The following is a 26,335-nucleotide window of genomic DNA, read 5'->3' on the forward strand; positions in this document are numbered from 1 at the left end:
TTCATGATTATTTGCTAAAAACAATCAAGTTTATCAGTTTGAACATGAAATATCTTGTCTTTGTAGTGTATTCAATTAAATATAGGTTGAACATGATTTGCAAATCATTGTATTCTGTTTTTATTTATGTTTAATACAACGTCCCAAATTCATTGGAATTGGGGTTGTTGTCATTCTTTAAAGAAATAATTTAATGAATACATTTTATGTAACCAATTTTAGGATAAAAATAGGACAACAAATATTACAGGACTTTTGATAAATGCTCAGTGGGCCGTACAGTGCCGTGGAAAAGAATTGGCCCCCTTCTCAAATTCTTAGATTTTTGCAAAGTTTCCCAACTTTAATTATCTTAATCATCAAATAAATGTAAATATCAGACAAATATGAACCAAGTGAACTTAAAATGATTACATTTATTAAGGAAATAAAGGCCCTGTGTGAAAAAGTAATTACCCCCCTTGTTAAATCATGAATTCATTGTGGCTAAACACAATTTTGGGTTTATTTTCACTCATCGTATCCAAGTCTTTGTACCTCCAGGCCTGTTCAATCAAGAAGTCTCTTAAACAGACTCTGTTCCGACAAAATCAAGTCAGACAGATGATCTAAAAAAAGCTTTTTGGAAGGTATGTGCGTAAATGTAGCACAGCATTTCAGAAAAAGAACATCATACCAACAGTCAAACATGGTGGTGGTCGTGTGATGGTCTTGGGCTGCTTATCTCTTTCAGGACCTGGACAACTTGCTGTGATTGATGCAACCATGAATTCTCCTCTTTAACAAAAAAATCCTGACGGAGAATGTTCAGCCATCAGTTTGTGACCTCAAGCTGAAGCGCACTTGGGTTCTGCAGCAGGATCACGATCCAAAACACACCAGCAAGTCAACTGCTGAATGGCTGAAAAAAATAACAAAATGAAGCTTTTGGAGTGGCCTCGTCTAAGTCCAAACTTGAATCCGATTGAAATGCAGCGGCATGACCTTAAAAAGGTCGTTCATGCTTGAAAACCCTCCATTTTTGCTGAATTCAAATAATTCTGCAAGGAAGAGTGGGCCAAAATATCTGTTGTTGCGGCTATGGATAGCCCAACCAGTTCTTAGGTGGAGGGGGCCAGTACTTTTTCACACAGAGCCAGGTAACTTTGAATATATATATATATATATATATATATATATATTTAAATAATGGATGAAATCACCATTTAAAAAGAGCAATTTAATTTCAATTGTGTTATATTTGTCTGATTCTCAAATTTGTTTGATGATCTTAAACATTCAAGTGGGGAAACTATGAAAAAACATCAGAATTTGAGAAGTGGGCCAATACTTTTTCACGGCAATGTAGGTGGCCCGCGGGTCATACATTTCCCACCTCTGCTTTAAATGGAGAAAAAGCTCAATTCAGCTAAGCTATGCATGTCCATCTCCTCTCACGTTTTCCCTTCGTGACTTAACATTCATAACACTACATCGATTGCTACTCCTACTGATAATAATTTCTTCAATTGTACTAAACGTGATATGATGCATTGGTTTGTCATAATAACGCCAACTATGATTGACCAGTACATGCAATTAGCACCGCGTTAAATGTAGTCTTTTAAGGCCTTTGCTCCTTTGCTTCATTATATTAACACGCCACCAAAGGTATTTATGTCATAGTTATGACATGGTTGTAATTGTGTATTATATTAAAGGTCCTGTATTTTGGCTATTTTGACCTCCATAGAGGTCCTCCTCTAACATGGACTTAGTATAAAAGTGTCAATTTCATTTAAAAACCACCTTGGTTTTGTCATACGAGTGTCGAGAAAAGGCCCCTCTGACAGCGACTTCAGTTTGACCCAGTTTCGTATCCGCTTTGTCCATATTTGGACCGCCACCTTTCCTCTGATTCATTGCCTCCGCGTAGAAGACCCGCACGTGTTTGTAATGTCGACAGCGCTGGCTCGGCAGCGGAGAGGTAGGCGGAGAGCTTCGCTAGTGACATAGATAAAGCTCGAGAAATTCCAAAGACCTGATTTCAGGCCTCTTGGCAGAAAAACACCTGGATCTCAGGAATGCGTGGACCATTTGAATTCAGATTTCACATGTTTACTGAGGCACCATAGAGACAATATTTCATCCAAACACTAGAACAAGTTGGTTTGGCAAAATATGGCACCTTTAAATCAGTTCACGTATTATTGTTGTACTGATGAATGCATAAATCATATACAGTCTCTGGAAAGGTTTGTCCAAGAAGCTAGCGGCATGATAGCATGAAAATATTGCCTGATCACAGTACCCACACTACCTATGTTTGTGTGTGTGTGTATGTTTGTGTGTGTGTGTGTGTACGTATTAGAGCTCTTCCTACAACCCCAATTCCAATGAAGTTGGGACGTTGTGTTAAACATAAATAAAAACAGAATACAATGATTTGCAAATCAGGTTCCTGTCCCAGCTTTTGTGGAACGTGTTGCAGCCATAAAATTCAAAGTGAATGATTATTTGCTAAAAACAATCAAGTTGATCAGTTTGAACATTTAATATCTTGTCTTTGTAGTGTATTCAATTAAATACAGGTCGAACATGATTTGCAAATCATTGTATTCTCCATCCATCCATCCATTTTCTGTACCGCTTCACTAGGGTCGCGGCCATGCTGGAGCCTATCGGGCAGGAGGCGGGGTACACCCTGAACTGGTTGCCAGCCAATCGCAGGGCACATTGGAACAAACAACCATTCGCACTCACAGTCATGCCTACGGGCAATTTAGAGTCTCCAATTCATGCATGTTTTTGGGATGTGGGAGGAAACCGGAGTACCCGGAGAAAACCCACGCAGGCACGGGGAGAACATGCAAACTCCACACAGGCGGGGCCGGGGATTGAACCCGGGTCCTCAGAACTGTGAGGCTGACGCTCTAACCAGTCGTCCACCGTGCCGCCTCATTGTATTCTGTTTTTATTTATGTTTAACACAACGTCCCAACTTCATCGGAATTGGGAGTTGTACAATTATTCAAAAGGGGAAAGTACATTTCAACCTGATTTGTGGCAGCCACTAGTGATGTCATCACACTGACTTACCGCCATGTTGTCATTTAATAATAATAATAATAATAATGTCACCTATTTATAGTTTTGAGTTTTGTGTTTTCATTGAAAAAGTTGTGGACAATTGATCCACGTAACATTTTGAAACCATTCTGTTGGGATACCCAGCGCAGTGGTACGGTACCAAAAGGGCGGAGCTAGACACAGCGCAGCATGTTGATTGGTGGACAGGAGAGCTACCAACAAATCAGTGGTGCTTGGAATTGACTCGTAAGTCCACTTGAAAAAAACGAACCCTGAATCATAATTTTCGCATTTTAATCAAAACAAATACAAAAAATAACTTACTTACCTATTCTGAAAAGAGCTGCAATGCTGCCAGGCCGCGTTTACTTACAGTACGTTATTTACGGCGGCCGCCAGCTCACTAGCTGCTCGTAGAAACAGAAGTTCTCGGCCAGCCAGCTAGCCGAACAGCGCAGATTTACGCATTTTATGTCACCGAGTCCGGCGCAAAACACCGTGGCCACAATGCAGCGTGGGATCTTGGTTAAAGGAAGCCATTTTCACAAAATCTGTGACCCTCCTAAAAACTGTGTGCAGGATGTATCTGGGGGCTGTAGATAGTATTCAAATAATCAAATTGGCGATTATAACTTGAAGTTGATTCATCGGCAATCACGTGTTTTGGCACGAACAACACAGATGCCTAGAAGTGGTCGGTCGGCATGGCAAAGCAACAGCAGTGCCTCAAGCTGGTGGAAATCCATCCATCCATTTTCTGAGCCGCTTCTCCTCACAAGGGTCGCGGGAGTGCTGGAGCCTATCCCACCTATCATCGGGCAGGAGGCGGGGTAGACCCTGAACTGGTTGCCAGCCAATCGCAGGGCACATAGAAACAAACAACCATTTGCACTCACATTCACACCTACGGGCCATTTAGAGTCTTCAATTAACCTAGCATGCATGTTTTTGGGATGTGCCCGGAGAAAACCCACGCGGGCAAGGGGAGAGCATGCAAACTCCACACAGGCGGGGCCGGCGATTGAACCCCGGTCCTCAGAACTGTGAGGCAGACCCTCTAACCAGCCGTCCGCCGTGCCGCCGCTGGTGGAAATATTTGAGTAAAAATGAGATCGGTAGCAACACGTTCACGTGGAAAATGTGCAAGTCTATCGTCGAATAAAACAAATGCAGGGCCATCTGAAAAGGCGTCCACTAACGCTAGCTGCAGAACAGCCTTAAATCCTCACGTCAGCCGTCGGCGAATTCACCAAATGCCTCCTGTATCAGTGAAAAGAAAGACAATCTAACGTGTCTGCCTGGAAGATGAAACCAAGACGAGCGCTGGTCAATCAATAACCTCTTTATTGTGAAAATGTACCTTTAATCTTGCCAGAAAAAGCTCTCGGTCGACATCCTTCATCCTGCAGACAAACGCTCGCAATCCTCTTCCCGCTTCCACTGGCCCCGCCCCCTGACTCACTCATCCAATCACAAACCACAGATGCCTTCATGGACTCACAGACAGTCAGATCTTAATAAAACTATTCACGTAACACAGCTGCAGATTTGCAACAAAACATTATTGCAAAACATTCCGCCCTTCTCGATTAAAATTTTTTTTTTATATATATTTTATATACTGCAGCGAGCAGTTGTGTTACGTAAATTGGCTTTCCACTTTCCAACTGTCTGCAAGGCGTTGAATGTGTCGGAAGGCCAGCGGACGAGTGACTGTCTGAATGTGATTGGATGAACTTTGCTCTGTTTGTCGGCACGCACAGCCAGTTGACAACATCAAGAAATATCAATGACGTCATCGATTAATCGAAATCCACTCGATTATCATCACCTTCGCGTCGACTACAAAAAATCTGAAGTCGTTCGACCCCTATTGTATACAAATTGTGTGTGTGGACTGTTAGCAAACAGTGGGGCTAATTAACATCGTAACCGACCCCACACCAAGTTCCGAACCCGATGACAGGGAAGCTAGGCTGGCCCAAGTTCCAAGTTCATATCAAAGCCAAAAGATAAGCAGAACTGCAGTGTTATCACAGGTTTGAATTAGTTAACTCTTTTTTTTTCCACAGCAATAGCTTCTGATAATAATGTTTTAATCGTGTTCGCTAAGTTATCAACATGGGTGCGGTGAAAGTGTTTTAAATTGTGAAAAACAATGCTCAATATGCCTCTTTTGAACTGGCGTACACTGTACACTTTCATTCATTGAAAGGAGCGTTTACAGGCCTCGCTAGGTGCTGCTGTTTTGGTTAGCAATGGAGTTGAAATGGGGTCAGCAGTTTTTTTGGGGGGTTTCCCAGATGGGGGCAAGAGGTGTCTTTTTGAGATTTGTTTTGAAGGGCCCAAGAATTTGGGCCCGGTCTTTTTGAGGGAGGGCCACTATTTGAGGAAATTCACTTTGTTACCTTCTGAAACTCATAGTGAGGCTTCTTTTGATATAACTACACGCGATACATTTCAGTGGTCCAAACAAGCCGTGACTCAGCACTTCTTGCGCTGTTGGTTCACTTTCATTCCACTTTCAACTATGCTAGGCTAAGCTAAGCTACATCCGTGCAAACCCCCTTCCGCTAACTCATCCGAGCAGCGTTATTTTGCTCAACAATATACGTAAATTATATAAAACAATAGCAAAAATTCATTCATTCATCGAGCAAGGACATTTAATGGAACGCCCATGCTGACACCAAAAGAACTAGAGTTGGAGTGTTTTATCAACATCAAACCACCTCGCGTGAGGTGAGGATGAGTGTGGAGGAAGCGTGTCGCTTAAGGGCCCATCTCACCGGCGGAGACGGCGCAGAGACTGCCGAGACTGATCAGTCGGGGCCAAAATATTGCTTGCGCCCTCACCGGGACGACGCCTCGGAGACGTCGACCTGACCACCAGTTCACCTGGAAAGTCTATATACAGTACACGCACACACATACGGGTATATATGTGTGTGTGTGTACACACTGAACAAAAATATAAACGCAACACTTTTGTTTTGGCTCCCATTTTTTGTGAGCTGGACTCAAAGATCTAAAACTTTTTCTCCATACACAAAAGGCCATTTCCCTCAAATATTGTTCACCAATCTGTCTAAATCTGTGTTAGTGAGCATTTCTCCTTTGTCGAGATAATCCATCCCAGCTCACAGGTGTGGCATATCAAGATGCTGATTAGACAGCATGATTATTGCACAGGTGGGCCTTTGGCCGGCCACAATAAAAGGCCAGTCGGTATGTGGTGCGAATGCCATTTGCCTCACGCAGTGCAACACATTTCCTTCGCATAGAGTTGATCGGGTTGTTGATTGTGGCCTGTGGAATGCTCGTCCACTCCTCTTCAATGGCTGTGCGAAGTTGTGACAGGAACTCAAGTCGGTTACGACGACGAGCCGCAGTCAGGTCGAGACCCCGACGAGGACGACGAGCGTGTAGATGAGCTTCCCTGAGACGGTTTCTGACAGTTTTTTGCAGAAATTCTTTGGTTATGCAGACCGGTTGTTGCGGCAGCTGTCCGGGCGGCCGGTCTCAGACGATGTTGGCGGTGAACGTGCTGGATGTGGAGGTCCCGGGCTGGTGTGGTTGCACGTGGTCTGCGGTTGTGAGGCCGCTCGGATGTACTGCCAGATCGTCTGAAACGCCTTTGAGACTGCTTATGGTAGCGAAATGAACATGGCGGACATTCCTGCAGTCAGCATGCCAATTGCACGCTCCCTCAGAACGTGCCACATCGGTGGCATTGTGCCGTGGGATAAAACTGCACATTTCCTTGTGGCCAGCCTAAGGCACACCTGTGCAATAATCATGCTGTCTAGTAAGCACCTGTGAGCTGGGATGGATTATCTCGACAAAGGAGAAATGCTGACTAACACAGATTTAGACAGATTGGTGAACAATATTTGAGGGAAATGGCCTTTTGTGTATGTAGAAAAAGTTTTGGATCTTGGACTCCAGCACACGAAAAATGGGAGCCAAAACAAAAGTGTTGCGTTTATATTTTTGTTGAATATATAATATATATATATATTCTTGAAATAAATATTATTATGTATGTGTGCGTGCGGTGTGCCTGTTCCACGCTCAGAAAATCCGGAAGAAAACGCTTTAACGTTTACCAAATCCCAAACATTGGGCTGATCGTGCTGATAGTTTCAGAGGTTGACGTGGCCACATAGATTTGGGTGACGATTGGTGAAAGATTTGTCAATTTAAGTAGCTTTTTCACCATAGTGAGCATACAGAGGAGTCTCCAAAAGGTCTCCAATGAAATCAATTGTTCGATTTCACCGCAACTCCCAGCTCGTCTCCAGGAGACGTCACGGAGACGGAGACTCCAGTTGCCCTCGGGTCGCCAACTTGTCTCCAGGCCAACGAGACAGGCTCTTAAGTGATTGTTTGGACCAACAAAATGTTTTCTTCTGGATTCTGCTCGGGAATCACAAGACAACGTATTCATGATCAAATCAAAAGTCACGTACACACGTTTGGCTCCAAACAAGAAGTCGTCGTCCCCGCTGTCGGCTAAGGAAGCAGCTGTAAGGAGAACATTCGAGCCGGTTTGTTGACATCCGGCTCGCAAATGCGCCAGTGGCAGTCCCGTGTCCTCCGTCCTCCCCAGTTTGGAGCGGCGAGCTTTCGTGTGCGACATTCCGTCCGCAAGAGAGCCGCTAGCTCGGAGCGGAGTCACTGCGAGTCACCCGCGGGATGTGAACGGGACTCAGGCGCCGTATTCCGCTCAGAAAGCGTCCCGCCCAAAATATGTTGTCCTTCGACGGGAAAAGCGTTCACGGCTTTGACGCGAAAAGAAGAAGCTGAGCGGCCGACTCGTTGTCTTCTCCGCCGGGGAAGCTCCACTTTGCCGCTTTGGTCACGTCGAGATTTAGGATCCGTCGAACGCCGGCCTCCGTCGGCTGTTCGGTTGGGCAGCGGCGGGCGGCGGCGGGCGGCGCCGTTTGAGGTTGTACACGGATTGGCGCTTGGGGCCGATGGTCGCCCCTGGTTACCTAGAGGAGGGGCTACTGCACTCGGAGGCGGGGCAACAGAACTGATGGGCGATGTCATCATCTTCCTCCTCTCTGAGAGACAAACAGACAGACAGACGGACGGACGGACGGAAAGACAGACGGGGGAAGGAGAGGAAGGAAGGAAAAAGAGAGAGAGAAAGAGAAATGGAAAGATAAAAGACAAAAGAGGAAATGAGAAACAGAAAGGGAGACAAAAAAATAAGAACAAAAGAAAAATAAGGAAACCATCAAAAAGAAAGAAAAAACAAAAAGATGAACCAACGAGAGAGAGAAGGAAAATAATCAAAAAAGAGAGAAAGTTGAGGAAGGAGAAAAGTCAAGAGGGGAAAAAAGCAAGAACAAAAGGAAGGAAAGAAAAAAAGAACATGAGAAAGAGGGAAAGAGAAAAAGTACGAGAGATGGAGGAAACAATGACAAGGAAAGAAAGAAAAGGTGAAAGAAGGAGGGAGAAAAGGAAAGAAAAAGAGGAAAAAGGACACAAAAGTAAAAAGAAAACAAAATGAAAGACAGAATCGAAAGAGAAAGAAAGAATGGACACGAAGGAAAGAGAAATGTAAAAAAAGGAGGTGAAAAGAAGGGACGACAACAAGGAAATGAGAAAGAAAGGCAAAAGAGAAAAGACAAGGGATGGAGAGAAAAAAGAACAATCCAAATAGAGAGAGAAAGCAAACCGAAGAACACAAAGAAAGAGAAAATGAACAGAAAATGAAAAAGAGAAATGAAGAGGCAAAGAAAGGAAAGACAAAAAGAAAAGGGAAAGTAATACAAGTGGAAAAAAAGGAAGTCGAAAGAAAGACAAATCAAAGAGAGAGAACGAAAAAGGGACAGAAATGAAAAAGTGAAAGAAAGAGGAAATGTCAGTGAGGCCATGAAGACGAGGATGTCAAGTGCGGGTCGCGGGGGGATCATGGGGGTTCAGAGGGGGTCATTGGGGGTCATTGGGGTCATGGGGCACGAGGCTTCGTAGGCAGAAAAAAAAGTCCGAATCGCATTGGAAAAAAAAAAAAAAAAAAAAAATCGCAATGTGATGAGAAGAATGTGACATTTTATGGATGACAACACGCTTCAGTTTTGGGGGGGGGGATAATAATGAGCGGCCAACGGGATGCTAAATGCTAACGCTAAACTGGGTGCGTCTAATTGGGTCGTCAGCTGACAAAGTGCTGATATGCCACTTTTGCTTTTTTTAGTAGCATTAGCATTTACTGTGGGTGCTTCTGTTTTGGTTAGCGACAAAAAAACCTCTTGCATGTCGGTGTGAGGAAATAATGATGATTTAAATTATTAGAAATATTTGTCATATTTGTATTGTTTTTAAACATTACAATGTATTTGTAGTTGTTCATTTATCCTGAATTCAGTGTTCAAAAATCTAGGAAAAAAATGATTAAACAGATCCTAATTTTCAGATTTCTTTCCTTCCTTAAAAAAGATTTTTCATTTTTTATTGATTGAAAATGTTTTAAAAAAGAGGTTTAAACCACTTGAACTGGCATTATTTGATTTTACATTTTCTCTTTTAATTTTCATAAATCTGTTTGAATTTCAATAAATGTATTAACATTTATTTGATCTAATTATTAACATTTTTTGTTTGAAATCCAAAAAAACAAGTATTATAATGTAGTTTTTTGTATTATTTTAAATTGATGTAATTGCTATATTATGTTCGTAACAATCAAGAGGGACAAAATAATTCTTTTTTTAAAATGAAAAGTCTTCTGATGGCCTTATTTGCTTCCTTTTCTCTTTTAATTTTCATAAAAAGCTATGATTTTAAAGACCGGTTCAGGGTGTACCCCGCCTCCAGCAGCCCGCCACCCGCGTGAGGAAAATGGATTTTAAAGTCTTTAAATGTAGTAACATTTTATATAATTATTACAAACATTTATTATAATGTATGTTTTAAATTGATTTCATTGCTATAATACATTATATTAGTAACTTTATTATTATTATAAATATGATTTGAACAAAATAAAAGCATATTTGTGTTTTCTAATTATTAATAATCCTAAAATATTTCAATATTTATTGTTTAAACTATTTTGTGAATTGCGTTCAACCTAATTTATTAACCCTCCTTTATGAAATGAAAAATAAATATAAATAAATATAGATTAAACCTCTTCTGCTGGCCTTTTGAAAATTATTTTTCTTTTGAATTATTTTGGATCTATAATATAAAAATAGAATAACATTCTACTGTCACTTCTTTTGTTGTTTTTCATATAAAAAACAAAACATTTAAAATGTATTATTTTAGATTGGTTTATTTGTTATAGTACACGTTAACTTACATTATTAAAAAAAACTAGAGAGAAAAAAATTAAGTCTCGAATCAAATTGTTCTAGCCTTCTTTTTTCCTTTTCTTGTTTATTCTTAAAAAATTCGTATAATTTGTTTTCAAACTAAGGTTTAATGTGTTCATTTTGTTATGTGATCATGTCCGTAATGAATGCAGCCAGAGAATAAATATTAATACTTATTATTAATAATATAATAAAAGTGACGTGATGTCATAAAAAGAACATTTAACATGAACTATATTGATAACATTGATAATGTTAGTTTTTGCATCAATTTTACTTATTAAATATTTTGTGTACAAAATAATTTGTATTTATATTATTAATATTTAATTTAATTACAATTAACTGACAAATTCTGTACAATTCATTCATAATTAATATGTCCGGCCGCAACTAACGATTAGTTTAATAATCGAGCAACGTGGTGATATTTTTCCGATTAATTGATGAATTGGATTAAAAATATATATATTTTTTACATTTCCATAAGAGGACATTATTTCAAACTGACAGTGCAGAAAATGCGCAAACATAAATTGAGGTTACTGGTTTGTTCCGTAACATCCGTCACAAATCTGGCAAAAAATGTTGATCGTTGTTTTCCAATGTAAAAGCAGATGCTTGCAAAAGTCTTATTTTGGAAACAAACAAACAAACAAACAAACAAAACCCCTCCAGTATGTATAATTGCACTGCACACGACACTGCAATTCAATGATTTAACACATTTACAAATGTTTGTTTGACTAATATTTTTAGAATTTAGAATAAACCAATTCACCAATTATTTAATCATAAAGTAAATCAAAATATGTACATTTGAATTGAGCAAAGATGTGGCTTTCATTATTCTGTAAGTAAATGACTTAATACAATTACAATTGTTTCTTTGACTAATATTTGTATCATTTAGAATAAACCATTTAACAAATGATTTAATCATCAAATAACTCAACACGAATGCGTACATTTTAATTGAGCGACAACACTGTTTTAATTCATCTGTAATTGAAATGAATTCAAACAATTACTCATGTTTGTTCGACTAATATTTTCATCATTTAGAATGAAGCAGTCAGCAAATGGTTTCTTCATAAAGTAAATCCAAATTTATCGGAGCAATGACGTGGCTTTATCTATTCTGTAATTAAATGATTGAATACAATTACAGTTGTTTATTTGACTTATTGCCAGCAAATCAGCAAAGTTATTGAATGGGGTAAATCAATATTTAATCTCATAAATCCTGTTTAAATGGAGTCCTTCTAATGCGTTTGAATGTTCCGTGGGCCGCGTTCGAGAACGAAGCAAGCCATATTTTGCCCGGCCTTGTTGCAGGCAAAAATGAAAACTGTTTCAGATGAGCTCTTACGGCGCGTCGGTGGTCGGTCGTTGCCGGGAGGGGGCGGGGGTGAGCGAGTCGGTGGGGAGAAAGGGTGGGGTGGGTGGGGGTCGGGGTGCCTGTGGCCCTTACCTTGCCTGCTCGTGGTGCTTGTTGGCGGGGGGCAAGGCGCAGGGAGGCTTGGGCAGGCGGAGGCGCGCGGGGCAGCAGTACTGATGGTACGAGGCGTGGCTGTTAGGAGGGAGGCTGGACGTGTAGAGAGAGGAGGAGGAGGCGGAGGAGGAAGGAGTGGTGATGCTGGACGGACGACAAGAGGAGGCGGGGTTGCTAGAGAGACAGGAAGTGAGAGAGAAGAGGGAGAGAGCCAGCGGGAGAGAGAGAACGAGAGAGAAAAGAAGGAAAAATAAAGTCAAGAGAGGAACACAGAAAGGTGGTAGACGACGACGACGACGACGACACACAGGCACACAAACAAACACCATTAGCACGGTCAGAGCTTAGCGCAGCTACATTGCGATCAGTAGTCAAAGCACACCTACACTACGTCAACATTAGCTTAGCACACAATCAAGAGCAGAAGCGTAGCCGGCGGCGCACCGTCCCCACCGTTAGCTGTGTGCGGCAATGTTAGCATTACACACAAATTAGTAGCGCAACATGGCCAGAACAAGAGAAGAGAGACAGCTCGTGGTTAGCACACAGTCTGTTAGTACTAGTTAGCCATTAGCATCACAGATGTTACACATGTACAGTGTACAGTGAGAGGGAGGATGATGCACAAACTGAGATTGTTAGGAAACCGAACTTGCCAATTTTGGGACTTGGGACTTGCTTGGCTAAAACTTAGCAGATACCTTTACTGGAAGACGCCGCTTGATTTGTAGCCAGGGGCGATTGCAGGTTCGGAGGTGTAGGAGAATTGAGATTCATTGTAAAAATGAGCCGTGCCGGTCAGTGAGCTATTAAGTCGCACCTTGACTTTCGTATTAATGTTATTCCAGGTACATGACACAGCAACTTACGTCTCTCGTTCCAGTTCAAACAGAGGGCAGTGGGAGTCGTTTGCTATCGCTAGCTCAGCTGAGTCCCACCTAACAACAGTGAGCTACGATTGAGTACTGAGATTCCAAATTCTCTAGGTTGTTGAAACACAACATACAGTTTAAAAAAATAAAAAAAAGGATGGGGGGTGTCGGGATTCCTTTTAGGGGTGCTTCACCTAGAAAGGCCACGACTTGACAAGTCTTACCTGTTTACATTTGAAAATCGGCATTTTTGACACACTGTGCCATTTGTTGTTGTTGTTTTTAACAGAGAATGTTTTTTTTGTGTGTGTGTGTAGCACGCGAACCTGGCAACCGTCTGATGCCGAACGACGAGGCCGCCGCGTGAACCTGAAAATGAGCACGTTTGGATTCAAGGATGATGTTTCGATCAAAAGAGAATAGCAACATGCAAGGTTTGCAACTGAAAGATAAAAGACGACAACCACAACGTCGTCATCTGTCACTCTAAAAGCCGCAGAGACAGCTAGGCTATGTTAACAACGTTCAGTTAACCAATAGCTGGTCAAACATGAACTAAGCTTCGTGTTGGTTTAATTGAGAAGACATTCAAGTGATAAACAATTCCAAGACTGGTTGGAGACCATTAAAACGTGTTAGTCCAGCTAACTAACTCAAGTTGAGTTGGCTCATATGATACTTGTGACTTGCGGGGACTGAAATGAGGCTCGATTCAAAACCTGAGATTTTGCAAACGTAAAATATATGCCTCGGCTCGATCAACGTTGGGGAAACGCTGGTCCGTACCCACGCTGACTGGCAACCAGTTACGCGTGTACCCGCCTCACCCACGAGCGAATGACGACAAGCGATGTAGAAAATTTATCCACAAACGCAAGAGCAACGGGCAATGTAAATGTCTCACAGTGACTATTAGAATATCGTCAATAACATGTACTGTATTTGAGAGGATTTATTTGGTAAAATTACATCATCCATGAACTGTCCCGAGGATGTTTTTTTTTTTTTTGTCTTTGAGAGACACGTGCGCTTCAGAGCCCCGCCACCAGATGGCGGCAGCAAACTTCACAAACTCCAGTCACCGTCAATTCACATTGGTTTCCTTGCAGTGGAGGGACATTTTCAGACGGTGGCGCTATTGTGCCGTTAAACTGATTCGCCAAACGCTAAAAACACCACAGAAAATGAAGAACAAGGTCGTACAAAATATTGGGTACAGTCATGTTTTGTACAGGCGGCACGGTGGGCGACTGGTTAGAGCGTCAGCCTCACAGTTCTGAGGTGCGGGGTTCAATCCCCGTCCCCGCCTGTGTGGAGTTTGCATGTTCTCCCCGTGCCTGCGTGGGTTTTCTCCGGGCACTCCGGTTTCCTCCCACATCCCAAAAACATGCATTAATTGGAGACTCTAAATTGCCCGTAGGCATGACTGTGAGTGCGAATGGTTGTTAGTTTCTATGTGCCCTGCGATTGGCTGGCAACCAGTTCAGGGTGTACCCTGCCTCCTGCCCGATGACAGCTGGGATAGGCTCCAGCACGCCCGCGACCCTAGTGAGGAGAAGCGGCTCAGAAAATGGATGGATGGATGGATGTTTTGTACAGTACTCTTAATTTCCCTTGTTTGCAGGTTATGTGGAAAGTAAATGTTGTTTATTACTGTTTGTTTTTATACTGTACAATACTGTTGAGTACATTTTTCTTAAAAATAAAGAAATCACATTAAAAAAAACGAATTGGTTTTGTTTTTAGGCGGCCGGAGAAGAACGACGGGATTTCGGCTCATTTCATTTGGGAAAGCTTTGAGATCCAAGTGTGGTCAAGCAAGGAGTTCAACTCATATTTCAAGGCAGCGCTGTAGTCGTGTGCCCGGACGACGTGCCTGCAGTGCCGTCAAGTGTGAAATGAAACAACCAACTGTCTTGTAACCTAAGGGAGTACAAATACATTTTGGAATACATTTTTGAATTTTCACATAGTTGTACTTGATTGTTTATACCTTTATACACTAGTGACATTAGTGCAAAATGTCTTCAATCTCTTGCCTTGGCGGAGGTCTGCGCTCAACTGTCATTCACATTTTCTTTTGAACTTATATTATTTCTTCTTCAAGTAGATTACATTTTTAAAGACTTAGTTGGCATACATAATACAACCCCAATTTCAATGAAGTTGTGTCGTTGTGTTAAACATAAATTAAAAACAGAATACAATGATTTGCAAATCATGTTCGACCTGTATTTAATTGAATACACGACAAAGACGATATTTAATGTTCAAACTGATAAACTTGATTGTTTTTAGCAAATAATCATGAACTTTATTTCTTTTTATTTAATTCATGAATTTTATGACTGCAACACATTCCAAAAAAGCTGGGACAGGGTCATGTTTACCACTGTGTTACCTCACCTTTTCTTTGAACAACATTCAATAAACGTTTGGGAACTGAGGACACTAATTGTTGAAGCTTTGGATGTGGAATTCTTTCCTATTCTTGCTTGATGTACAGCTTCAGCTGTTCAACAGTCCGGGGTCTCCGTTGACGTATTTTACGCTTCATAATGCGCCACACATTTTCAATGGGAGACAGGTCTGGACTGCAGGCAGGCCAGTCTAGTACCCGCACTCTTTTACTACGAAGCCACGCTGTTGTAACACGTGCAGAATGTGGTTTGGCATTGTCTTGCTCAAATAAGCAGGGGCGTCCATGAAAAACACGTTGCTTGGATGGCAGCACATGTTTCTCCAAAACCTGTATTTACTTTTCAGCATTAATGGTGCCTTCACAGATGTGTAAGTTACCCATGCCATTGGCACTAACACAGCCCCATACCGTCACAGATGCTGGCTTTTGAACTTTGCGTCCATAACAGTCCGGATGGTTCTTTTCCTCTTTGGCCCGGAGGACACGACGTCCACAATTTCCACAAACAATTTGAAATGTGGACTCGTCGGAGAACAGAACACTTTTCCACTTTGGATCAGTCCATTTTAGAGGAGCTCGGGCCGAGAGAAGCTGGCAGCGTTTCTGGGTGTTGTTGATAAATGGCTTTTGCTTTGCATAGTAGAGTTTCAAGTTGCACTTCCGGATGTAGCGCCGAACTGTATTTACTGACATTGGTTTTCTGAAGTGTTCCTGAGCCCACGTGGTGATATCCTTTACACATTGATATCGGTTTTTTATGCAGTGCCGCCTGAGGGATCGAAAGTCACGGGCATTCATTCTTGGTTTTCGGCCTTGCTGCTTACAAGATGTGATTTCTCCAGATTCTCTGAACCTTTTGATGATATTATGGACCGTAGATGATGAAATCCCTAAATTCCTTGCAATTGTACGTTGAGGAACATTGTCCTTAAACTGTTGGACTATTTTCTCACGTACTTGTTCACAAAGAGGTGAACCTCGCCCCATCTTTGCTTGTGAATGACTGAGCAATTCAGGGAAGCTCCTTTTCTACCCAATCACGGCACCCACCTGTTCCCAATGAGCCTGTTCACCTGTGGGATGTTCCAAACACGTGTTTGATGAGCATTCCTCAACTTTCTCAGTCTTTTTTGCCACCTGTCCCAGCTTTTTTGGAACGTGTTGCAGCCATAAAATTCTAACTTAATGATTATTTGCTAAAAACAACAAAATGTATCAGTTTGAACATGAAATATCTTGTCTCTATAGTGTATTCAATTAAATATAGGTCGAACATGATTTGCAAATCATTGTATTCTCTTTTTATTTATATTTAACACAACGTCCCAACTTCGTTGGAATTGGGGTTGTAATATTTATCAATTACAGTGCCATCTTCTCAACAGGAATTTAGTGCATTTACATTTAAGATTTGTCAGAATCAAAGTTGGCCAAAAAGGCAGACATTTGATATGATTCATAATAATAATCATCATCAGAATAACACTACAGGACATGTATGTGAATTAGCTGACGAAGACCGATTGACTGACGACACAAAGAGTCAGAAGGAGAGCTCCAGCTCCAGAAAGGAGGCTAGTCGTGTTGTCACGGGCAACCGCTGAAAATCCAGAAACATGTTGTCACGGTAACGCGGCCTGCGTGTAATCTACGCTCGCTGCTAAAGTCGCACAAAAACCAAACAACAAGACAAAAACGCTTTCAAACAACATCGGGGAGACGCTCGCCTCCCAAACCCCGGCGGCCATCTTGCGCCACACGCAACGCCTCAAAGGGAATGATACGCACACACGCACCGACACACGTGCATGCACACACACGCATCCACAAACATGGCTGTGAAAAAAGTATTTGCTCCCTCCTCAAATTCTCATTTTTGGGCGTAGTTTCCCCACTTGAATGTTTAAGCTCATCACACAAATGTAAGGATCAGGCAAAAATAACCCAAATAAACATGAAAGGCACTTTTTCCATCCATCCATTTTCTTTATCGCTCTTTACTCCTCACACGGGTCACGGCCTGCTGGAGCCAATCCCAGCTATCTTCGGGCGGGAGGCGGGGTACACCCCGAACCGGTCGCCAGCCAATCGCAGGGCACATAGAAACAAACAACCATTCGCACTCACATTCACACCGACGGGCACTTTCGAGTCGTCAATTAACCCATTAGGCATGTTTTTGGGATGTGGGAGGAAACCGGAGTGCCCGGAGAAAACCCACGCAGGCACGGGGAGAACATCCAAACTCCACACAGGCGGGGGCGGGTTTTTCCAGTCCCCAGAACTGTGAGGCAGATGTGCGAACCAGTCGTCCACCGTGCCGCAAATGCACTTTTTAAATGGTGATTTTATTTATTAAGCGAAAAAACTACTCAAAGTTACATAGGCCTGTGGGGAAAAATAATGCCCCCCGAAACTGAAGAAGTGGTTGACCCGACCTCAGCAGCAGCAACAACAAGTCAAATCAAACATTTTCTACAACTGCCAATGACTATTTCAAATCTCCGTGGAGATATTTTAGCCCGTTCTTCCTTGCACAATTGTTGCAATTCAGCAAAAATAGAGCGGTGTCAACCATGAACTACGCTGGCCGACACAGACCACAACAAACGCAAATGCCGTAACGCGACACATTCAAAGCACAGCAACAACATTAAAACCACTACAATGACATTCAAAGCACAACACAACACATTAAATCTACAACAAAACACAAAGGCGCAACACAACACATTAAAACCACTATACAACGACATTAAGACACAATGGAAATGAAAAGGTCACAACATGACGACATTAACGTAACGCACACCGTAAGTAAGCTCCCGGTTCCGCCGACTGTGTTGGCGGGGACGCATATTGCCGACGGACCAACGGGCTTCCCTTTACCTTTAATATTTACATTTGTTTGATGAGCTTAAACAATAAAGTGCGGAAACTATGCAACAAAAATAAGAACTTGAGGAGGGGCCAAACTCTTTTTCACAGCACTGTAGATGCGTACACACTTACAGTATGTGCACACGCAAGCGCTACACGCATACACTCGCACAGGCGCGCACACACCGGGACCCCAGGGTGCCGTCTTGCGGCCCGCCTCGGAGAGGTAATTCATCACATCGCTATTCATATCGGCCAGCCTCGTTTCCACGGCAGCGTGCGCGCAAACACACACTCACGCATAAACACGAGTCGTACAAAAGCAAACAACAACGATGCAAAAAAAGCTTTCAAACAACAACGCGTGAAACTCGTGAAGAGACTGGCCTCCCAAACTCAAGCAGTAATTTCACTCTGCACGTGGCAGTTAATGCTGAATGATTATTTATGATGGCACGCACACGCACGCTTTGCAGCAAAGGCCAACTTGAGGCGTATGCGCCTTGTTGTCGCTAAATTATACAACATTCTTGCTCCAAAATACGAGTAGGTGTGTCAGACAAGTCCCAGGACTGGTGTCACAAAATACGGATTTCACATCCAAACTCCAAATTCCAACTTTTTCCCCCTCAAGGTGATCCCCCATCGGTTTCACGCGCTTCTCTGCCACGCCTTCAATCGGCAGAGCTGCCAACCTCTAAAAATTCACTTCCGGAACAATTTGTCCAAATTTGTCTTAATTTCCACATTTTCAATTTATGTGTGACAGTCATAATCATAATCGATAATGAATTATGGCTACTATATTTGTCATTCTGATGTTTTTATTACATCAAACTTGTAATGGTGTACACAGTTCCGGCCTGAATTAAAGTGCGATATGAGATTGTGACGTTCCATCGTCCAAAAATATCTGTCTATGGATTAATTCACCTTTGCCAATTCTATTTTCATCCCTGGTAACAAAAAACAAAACAAAAAACAAACCAAACAAACAAACAAACAAAAAATACATGTTTTTTTAATGTAAGTCCGTTAAATCAGCTTAATCAGATCTCAAACATCCAAATTAAAACTCAGCACTCTATTTTGCAAATATGATAGACTGAATTGTATAATTGAAGTATGAACAATAGTTTTGGTTTCTATTTTGTGCAGTGTACTTCTTGAACGCATACAAGTAGTACATGGGAGAAGAAGAAATGCAATTACGTCTTCTCTTACACGCTATTTGTATTCCGTATTGTATTTCCTATACATGAGAGGATGCACATTTCCCCATTGTGGGACCAATAAATGTTATCTTATCTTACAAACAAATATTTATTTTAAAATATAAACAATAAACTTTTAACCTGCTCGCGTTCTGAAGTGATGCAGTGACGTACTAATTCATTCCCGGTTCAGACGCGGCGCCCTGTGTGGACGTGTATTATTTTATATTTATATCTTTGCATTGATTCAGGATCATCCACAGCTCCGTCGTCACGGCCATCTTGTCATCTTCGTCTTCAAAATGGGATGACCCCTTGAGTTTTGAAAAGAAAAAGAAAATCACACGGAAACAAGTCAGGTGAGAAGGGGGATTGCTCCAGCACACCGATGTTCTTCTCTGCCAGGAACAGTCAGATGCTCAGGGTGTTGCAAGTAGGCGTGTCTTCATGGTAAAGCAGCCATGAGTTTTCCTGCCAAAACTCTCGCTTCTTCTCGTGCACTGAACGAAGCAAAGGAAGGAAGCCGCAGGGTGTTTTTGTCGACGTGAAGGTCGATCGTCTGGCCCACTTTAGTTTCGGTTGGAAATACCTTTTGTGACACCAGTCCTGGAACTTGTCTGACACACTTTGCATTCACGCTATGCATACAGTAGCAACAACTTTTGATGATTTGCAACATAAGGCAAGTCATACAAAGTCATGTACTGCACTTTATGAAATGAATTCCATTTAACACACGATCTCTCATCGTCCCATTCATTGACTAATAACACATTTTCACTGCATGATATTTGCGACTAATACAAAGCCAAACTCCAATGAAGTTGGGACGTTGCTTAATAAAGCAGAATCCGGCAAAAACGCAATCTCTTACCAAGAATATTTGTCTTATTTCTCGTCAGAAGTCTCAAAACTAATCTGCTTACACTGAAAATAAGATTCAGCACCTAAAAAGGTTAATTGTTTTGAAGACAATTTTCACTTGTTTCAAGCAAATTTTTCCTTGAAAGAAGTCAAAAATAAAATTGCCAATGGCAAGCCCCACATATTTACGATTCGGCACCTGTGGATTCACTCATCAGTGGATTTCCCCCCCCCCCCATTTTTTCAATATTTTTCCCAATTTTTTGCATTTTTGTTTTCTTTTTTCTTTCTGTTCTTTTTTTTGTTTTTTTTTATAATGGGCATCTATTATCTGCAGATTTTCACAATTCGCGGTCCAGCCCGTCCCCATCCCTTCCCCTTGGGCCCACTGTGGTCGGCCTCGCCTCAACACTTCTCCTCTCGAAGGGGGTTGGACTCTGTTCCTCTCTGGAGCCGCTCCAGCGATTTGCAAAGGACCTTCCTGATGGGGAACGCCGAAAAGCTCACATTGCCAAGCGAGTAAACAAGTGGGCCAAAAATGTGCGAAATGTACTCACAATCAAAGCAATCAAATTAACCCAAATTGTGAGCGCAGAAGAGGTCGCGATCGCCACGGTGATGAGTCCAGCCAACGACTGCGCTCTCCCGTTCGGCATCGTGTCCGAGCTCGTCGCCACAATCGTCATGCGGTCATGTAGTTTGGTGATTCCCAAACATAACAATTCTTGGATAATCAGCGATAAACTGACGTTTTCAGGGTCGGAAAAAAAACTAAATGAATCATCCATCCATCCATTTTCTGAGCCGCTTCTCCTCACTAGGGTCGCGGGCGTGCTGGAGCCTATCCCAGCTGTCATCGGGCAGGAGGCGGGGTACACCCTGAACTGGTTGCCAGCCAATCGCAGGGCACATAGGAACAAACAACCATTCGCACTCACAGTCATGCCTACGGGCAATTTAGAGTCCCCAATTCATGCATCTTTTTGGGATGTGGGAGGAAACCGGAGTACCCGGAGACAACCCACGCAGGCACGGGGAGAACATGCAAACTCCACACAGGCGGGGACGGGGATTGAACCCCGCACCTCAGAACTGTGAGGCTGACGCTCTAACCAGTCGGCCACCGTGCCGCCTCTAAATGAATCAAGAAAAAAAAAAAAAAAAAAAAAAGAACAACAAGCGGGGTCCGCTGTATTGACACATTTACCCGTTCATGTTTTTTCTTTGGAACCCATCCCAAGCTATTCACTGAAAAACTTGAGATAAGAGTGCCTTGACTTACAAGTTTTTCCAGATACGAGTTAGCGCTTTGTTTTTGTTTTGGGACACGAGCAAAAATTTGAGCTACGAGTGCGCTTCAGACGGCTAGCGCTAGATGGCGCCAGCAAACTCGACAAAAAACGGCTGGCAAACTGGCAGCCATGTTCACGCTCACGCGGATCTGCATGAGCCTCCTGAACTGTTTCCATGACAACCCCCTCCCATCAGCACCAGCCGCCTTTGTGTCTCATTTGAATGTGGCCTAATAGAAGACACACTGTGTGCGTGGATGTGGAGGTGGACAACAGAAAGATGTGTACTTGCATTGGACTTAGAATGAAGCTGCAAACAAGAGCACAGAGGCAACAAACGAGCAGACCTCCACCAAGGCTTAAAAATGGTGACATTGTGGCCTTAAAGAGGACTTGGCATGGAAATTGGACTTTTGTCATGTTTTCCACACTCTGGGCTCGACCGCACGTAGACGCAAGTGCCGAGCCATGTCTTTTTTAGACACAAGATGTCACCACAGAGCCACCAAAGCCAACAATAGTCGATGTTTAGGCTTTGTTCATGTTTATATCATATATAAATGCATGTAACTTTTTGCCCAATGACACCCGCCATAAAATTGTTTTTTTTTTTAGCAATCTGGCTTGACACTATCGTGTCATCAATCCGAGTTACACTGGTTAGCGTAGCAAACACAGGAAGTCAACTATCCCGTATTCCGCGTTGGTCACATGACGTTCCACATAGAGCGGATTCATTATGTCCAAAAAGGGTCGGTTCGAAATGTATTTACTATTAACGTGATGGCGACGGTAAAAGTTGTGAGAAAGCGGTACAGAAATTTCTTTGACGATGACTCCGCTACAGATAAAACAATTGCCCGGCCGGCGGTTGGAGGGAGTAATATGGTGGAATACTTCCCAAGCGGAATAACCCTCACAAGTCTCACTCAAAGTCCGCTGGAGAAGTTCGCCACTCGGTCCAAAAGGCTAACCTTAGAACAGGACTTGTGATCGCGTCGTCACACTGCCTTGCATTGTGGACGCGTCTGACATGTTAGGAGCTCGTGAAAAATGAACAGATTGTCAAATGTTGAGTGGAACAGTAATCCTGACTGCCTCCGTTGTGTACGACGGCCATCTTTGTCTACCTTGTGTGTAGTGTGAGTGCCTACACTTTGGATTAGTTTTAATATTTCGAGTCATTGGCCTCTCGTGTGCAATTCACCAACGGATGGGTGTACGACCTTCACATGATGATGAGACTGGCTGACGCTGATGTGAGCGTCATCCCCAACATTTTCGGAGCTTAACCTAGTAGGACGTGTGTTAGCTTTCAGTGTCTGTTTGAAAAGTCTAGTTGAGCAAAAAACAACTACAACATTATCACCAATCAGTGAACATAGGAAATTAGAGATACATGTGCAAAATAACAAATACAAACCCCAATTCCATCCAAGTTGGGATGATGTGTCAAAACATAAAAACTGAATACAAGGATTTGCAAATATTTTTCAACCTAGATTCATTGGAATACACTACAAAGACAAGCTATTTCATGTTCAAACTGATGTATGTTATTGTTATTTTTTTTTTAAAACTCTACCATGCAAAGCGAAAGCCATAACTCAACAACAGCCACAAACGCCGCCGGCCAGCTTCTCTGGGCCTGAGCTCATCTGAGATGGACTGACGCAAAGTGGAAAAGTGTGCTGTGATCTGACGAGTGCACATTTCAAATGGCTTTTGCAAATCATCGACATGGTGTCCTCCGGGCCATAGAGGAAAAGGACCATCCGGATTTCTATCAGCGCAAAGTTGAAGAGAAGTCAGCATCTGTGATGGTATGGGGGTATGTTAGTGCTCATGGCATGGGTAACTTGCACATGTGTGAAGGCACCATTAATGCTGAAAGGTACATTTTAGGTTTTGGAGCAACACATGCTGCCATCCAAGCAAGTTCTTTTTCGGGGACAATGCCAGGCCACATTCTGCACGTGTTACAACACCGTGGCTTAATTCCTAGTAAAAGAGTGCGAGTACTAGACTGGCCTGGCAGCAGTTCAGACCTGTCTCACATTGAAAATGTCTACAAAATACCACAACGGAGACTCCGGACTGTGAAGCAACTCAATTTGTACACCAAGCAAGAATGGCAAAGTATTCCACCTACAGAGCTTCAACAATTAGTGTCCTCACTTCCCAAACGCTTGTTGAGTGTTGCTAAAAGGAAAAGTTTTATAAAACAGTGGTAAACATGCCCCTGTCTCAGACTTTTGGGAACACATCGCAGACATCGAATTCAGAATGAGGCAATATTTACAAAAAAATAATAAAGTTTATCACTTCCAACATGAAATATCTTGTCTTTTTTGTGTCTTCAATTGAATACAGGTTGAAAAGGATTTCCAAATCATTGTATTCTGTATTTATTTACACTTTACGCAACCTCCCAACTTCAGTGGAATTGGGATTTGTAAAACAAACACACGAAACATGACTGCAAACGATCCAAAAATCGACCTAAAAAATTATGGGAAAATCTTAAGCTTTCACTGTGGGAGCTGCAGAGGACGACGACAAAGAAGACATCTGAATGAGTCACGGCCGCATTTCAGCCGCCTGGGAGAAGGCAGCCACGCTTGTCAGCATTAGCGAGTGTCGCACACGCTCAGCGCACGTGCACGAGCGCGCTCCTTCCAGCGGGCTGTCCGCAGTTGCCTAGCAACATCAGGCGCCGTGACCAGTGCTCGGTGTCAGATTCTACGAGAAAGGAGGTGCCGGCGATTCGCACGGGACAACGTTCACTTCCTGATGGGGTGCGCCGAAAGATTGCGTTGCCAAGCAACTACGCGACGACTTAAGACCTAAGAATGTGCGGCATCGTGTCCGAGTTTGTCGCGACGATTATCATCAATTCCCAACCACCCTGTCTCAGCACATTAGTGTGCCGTGAGGGATTAACAGATGAACTGTGGGAAATGATCTAATTTCACTTAATTGGTTGGAAAATGATTACACTAATCCTCCGCATATTTACAGTTCACAAGTCAGGAATTCCCGTTTGTGAAGATGCGACAAGATTCCGCCAAAGATCTGTTTAAATAGGAAAGGAGTGCAGTCATGTACATCTGGACTGACACAAGCTTTGTGTGTTTGGGAGGAGCTTAGTTTAACCTGGGTTGTGAGTGAAAAGTACAAACAGTCTTTGCTGCATGTGCATGATCACATGCATGTACAGTGCATTTTTGGGAAATGTGTAACACATTTATTTTTGAACATAATGTTGTAAGAATTTGAGATTTCCTTAAACTGGTTTGAGATCATAGTTTGTATTATAAACTATTAATACAGATCATTATATAAGACTTTAAGGGGGCGTCAACTACAGTAACACACCGATCCTAAACATCAGTGACGACGTGTTTGGCGAAAGGAACGGATGGACTCAGCACAGATTTAGCATGTTAGCATAGCACCTGCTGCTAAATTGTCATCAGAGTCCAAACTCGAGTTTGGACAAATGTTTGAGCAAGAAATACAAATTGTACAGTCGTACAAATAATAAGTAAAGTGACTATTTGTAGACGAACAATCGGGTCTCTCGAGTGCCTGCTCAGCCGTCAAGTGTGGCAACCAAGTCAATCTTTTGTTGGCTGATGAGATCCCAAAATGTGTCTGTGAGCAACTGTGGGAATAATTTACATAATCCGCCCACACACCGTGTTTCACCGCTGACTTAGCAGCTATGCTGGTCCAAGATCCGCCATTCAGAGCAGGGAAGCACGATCACGTCAAAGCCAAAAGCTAAATCGAGTTGCAGTCTTAGCATAGATTAGCATCAGCTAACAGCACCGTTAGCTTCTGATAACCGGCACGCATTTCAACATGTTGGGAGGGGGATATTTGTTTACCGACATGTCTGCATGCGGCACTTGCACAGATCTACTACACCAATGGACAAGTGTAATTGGGCAGTGTGGTGATGAAGTGCTGCCTCCACCAGGGAAAACACAATAGAATCTTACTTTGTTCATATGGGGGCTTGCTTTTTTCTTCACATTCGGGGCTACTTGAAAACAAGAAAAACTTGAAAAACCAAAGCCGGTTTCGGCATTGGCCCTGCAGTAGAGGGGCTGAACAGTGGCTCATCTACATGGGACGGGACCGCGCCCTAAATACCGGCTAATTTCAGCGGGACTAAAGAAAAGTGGATGGGGTTATTTGTATTTGGTATTGTGTCAGCTGCATGCTCAAAACGCACAAATCTGCTGCACTTATTGACAGGTAAAAGTCTGCAGCTCGGAGAGTAAGTGCTGCCCCCGCCAGTGAAAATGCAATCCATGCTGTTTTACTGTCTATATGGGGGCTCACATCCGATTCACAATTTGCACTTTCTTTTAAGCTCGGGGCTCAGCAAATTGCTCCGCCCCTAGTAAGAAAAGTCGTGGCCTGCGCTGGCCCCGCAGTAGAGGGAGGTGGGGTGAGCAATGCCTCATTTGCATGATAGGACCGCCGCCCCCGCCCTTTAAAACGGGACAATCGACCAGTGGTTAGCACGTCTGCCTCACAATTCTGGGGTTGTTGGTTCGAATCCTGGCTCCAGGTAGTACGGCTCGCTCCCAAATATAAAAAGTTAATGAAGACGGTAAATTGTCCGTCGGTGCGAATGTGAGTGTAAATGCCTGTTTGTCTACACCGTATGTGCTCTGTAATTGGCTGATAAACAGTCTAGGGTGACCCCGCCTCTTCCCCAAATTCAGCCGGGAAAGGCTCCAGCTCACCTCTGACCCCAATGAGGATAAGCGCTTTTGAAATTGAATGGATGGATGAGGAATTGTGCTGTAATTCTTGATCCCTTGTATTTTGAGGAAAGCATGTCAAAGTCATGTAATTAAGGCACCTGAACCTGTTTTA

The 26,335-nt window shown here is 42.8% G+C and overlaps 1 protein-coding gene and 1 long non-coding RNA gene across 9 annotated transcripts in view; one reads left to right on the plus strand and one right to left on the minus strand.

The window, feature by feature from the left end:
* Positions 1 to 26,335, minus strand: part of LOC133479524 (IQ motif and SEC7 domain-containing protein 1-like) — a 78,317-nt gene that overhangs the window by 45,887 nt on the left and 6,095 nt on the right. The window contains exon 1 of one of the 5 annotated variants that reach the window (XM_061777010.1): positions 7,542 to 8,055. The exons of the other annotated variants lie outside the window; for them this stretch is intronic. Within the exon in view, the coding sequence (XP_061632994.1) occupies positions 7,542 to 7,711 (170 nt within the window). The 5' untranslated portion in view covers positions 7,712 to 8,055. Of the gene's footprint in view, positions 1 to 7,541; positions 8,056 to 26,335 lie in introns of those variants that run through there. 5 annotated transcript variants of the gene reach the window in all.
* On the plus strand, positions 11,939 to 26,333 carry LOC133479819 (uncharacterized). Of its 4 annotated transcripts, none has more exons than XR_009789101.1 (4): positions 11,939 to 12,172; positions 13,085 to 13,201; positions 14,514 to 23,270; positions 23,345 to 26,333. It is a non-coding gene; the product is annotated as an uncharacterized LOC133479819 (long non-coding RNA). The 4 variants fall into 4 exon arrangements; XR_009789092.1 differs by having other exon boundaries at positions 14,514 to 23,262; XR_009789087.1 differs by having other exon boundaries at positions 11,943 to 12,172; positions 14,514 to 20,687; positions 23,034 to 26,331.

The sequence above is a fragment of the Phyllopteryx taeniolatus genome, chromosome 1 (assembly GCF_024500385.1).
Source record: "Phyllopteryx taeniolatus isolate TA_2022b chromosome 1, UOR_Ptae_1.2, whole genome shotgun sequence".
Taxonomy (NCBI): domain Eukaryota; kingdom Metazoa; phylum Chordata; class Actinopteri; order Syngnathiformes; family Syngnathidae; genus Phyllopteryx; species Phyllopteryx taeniolatus.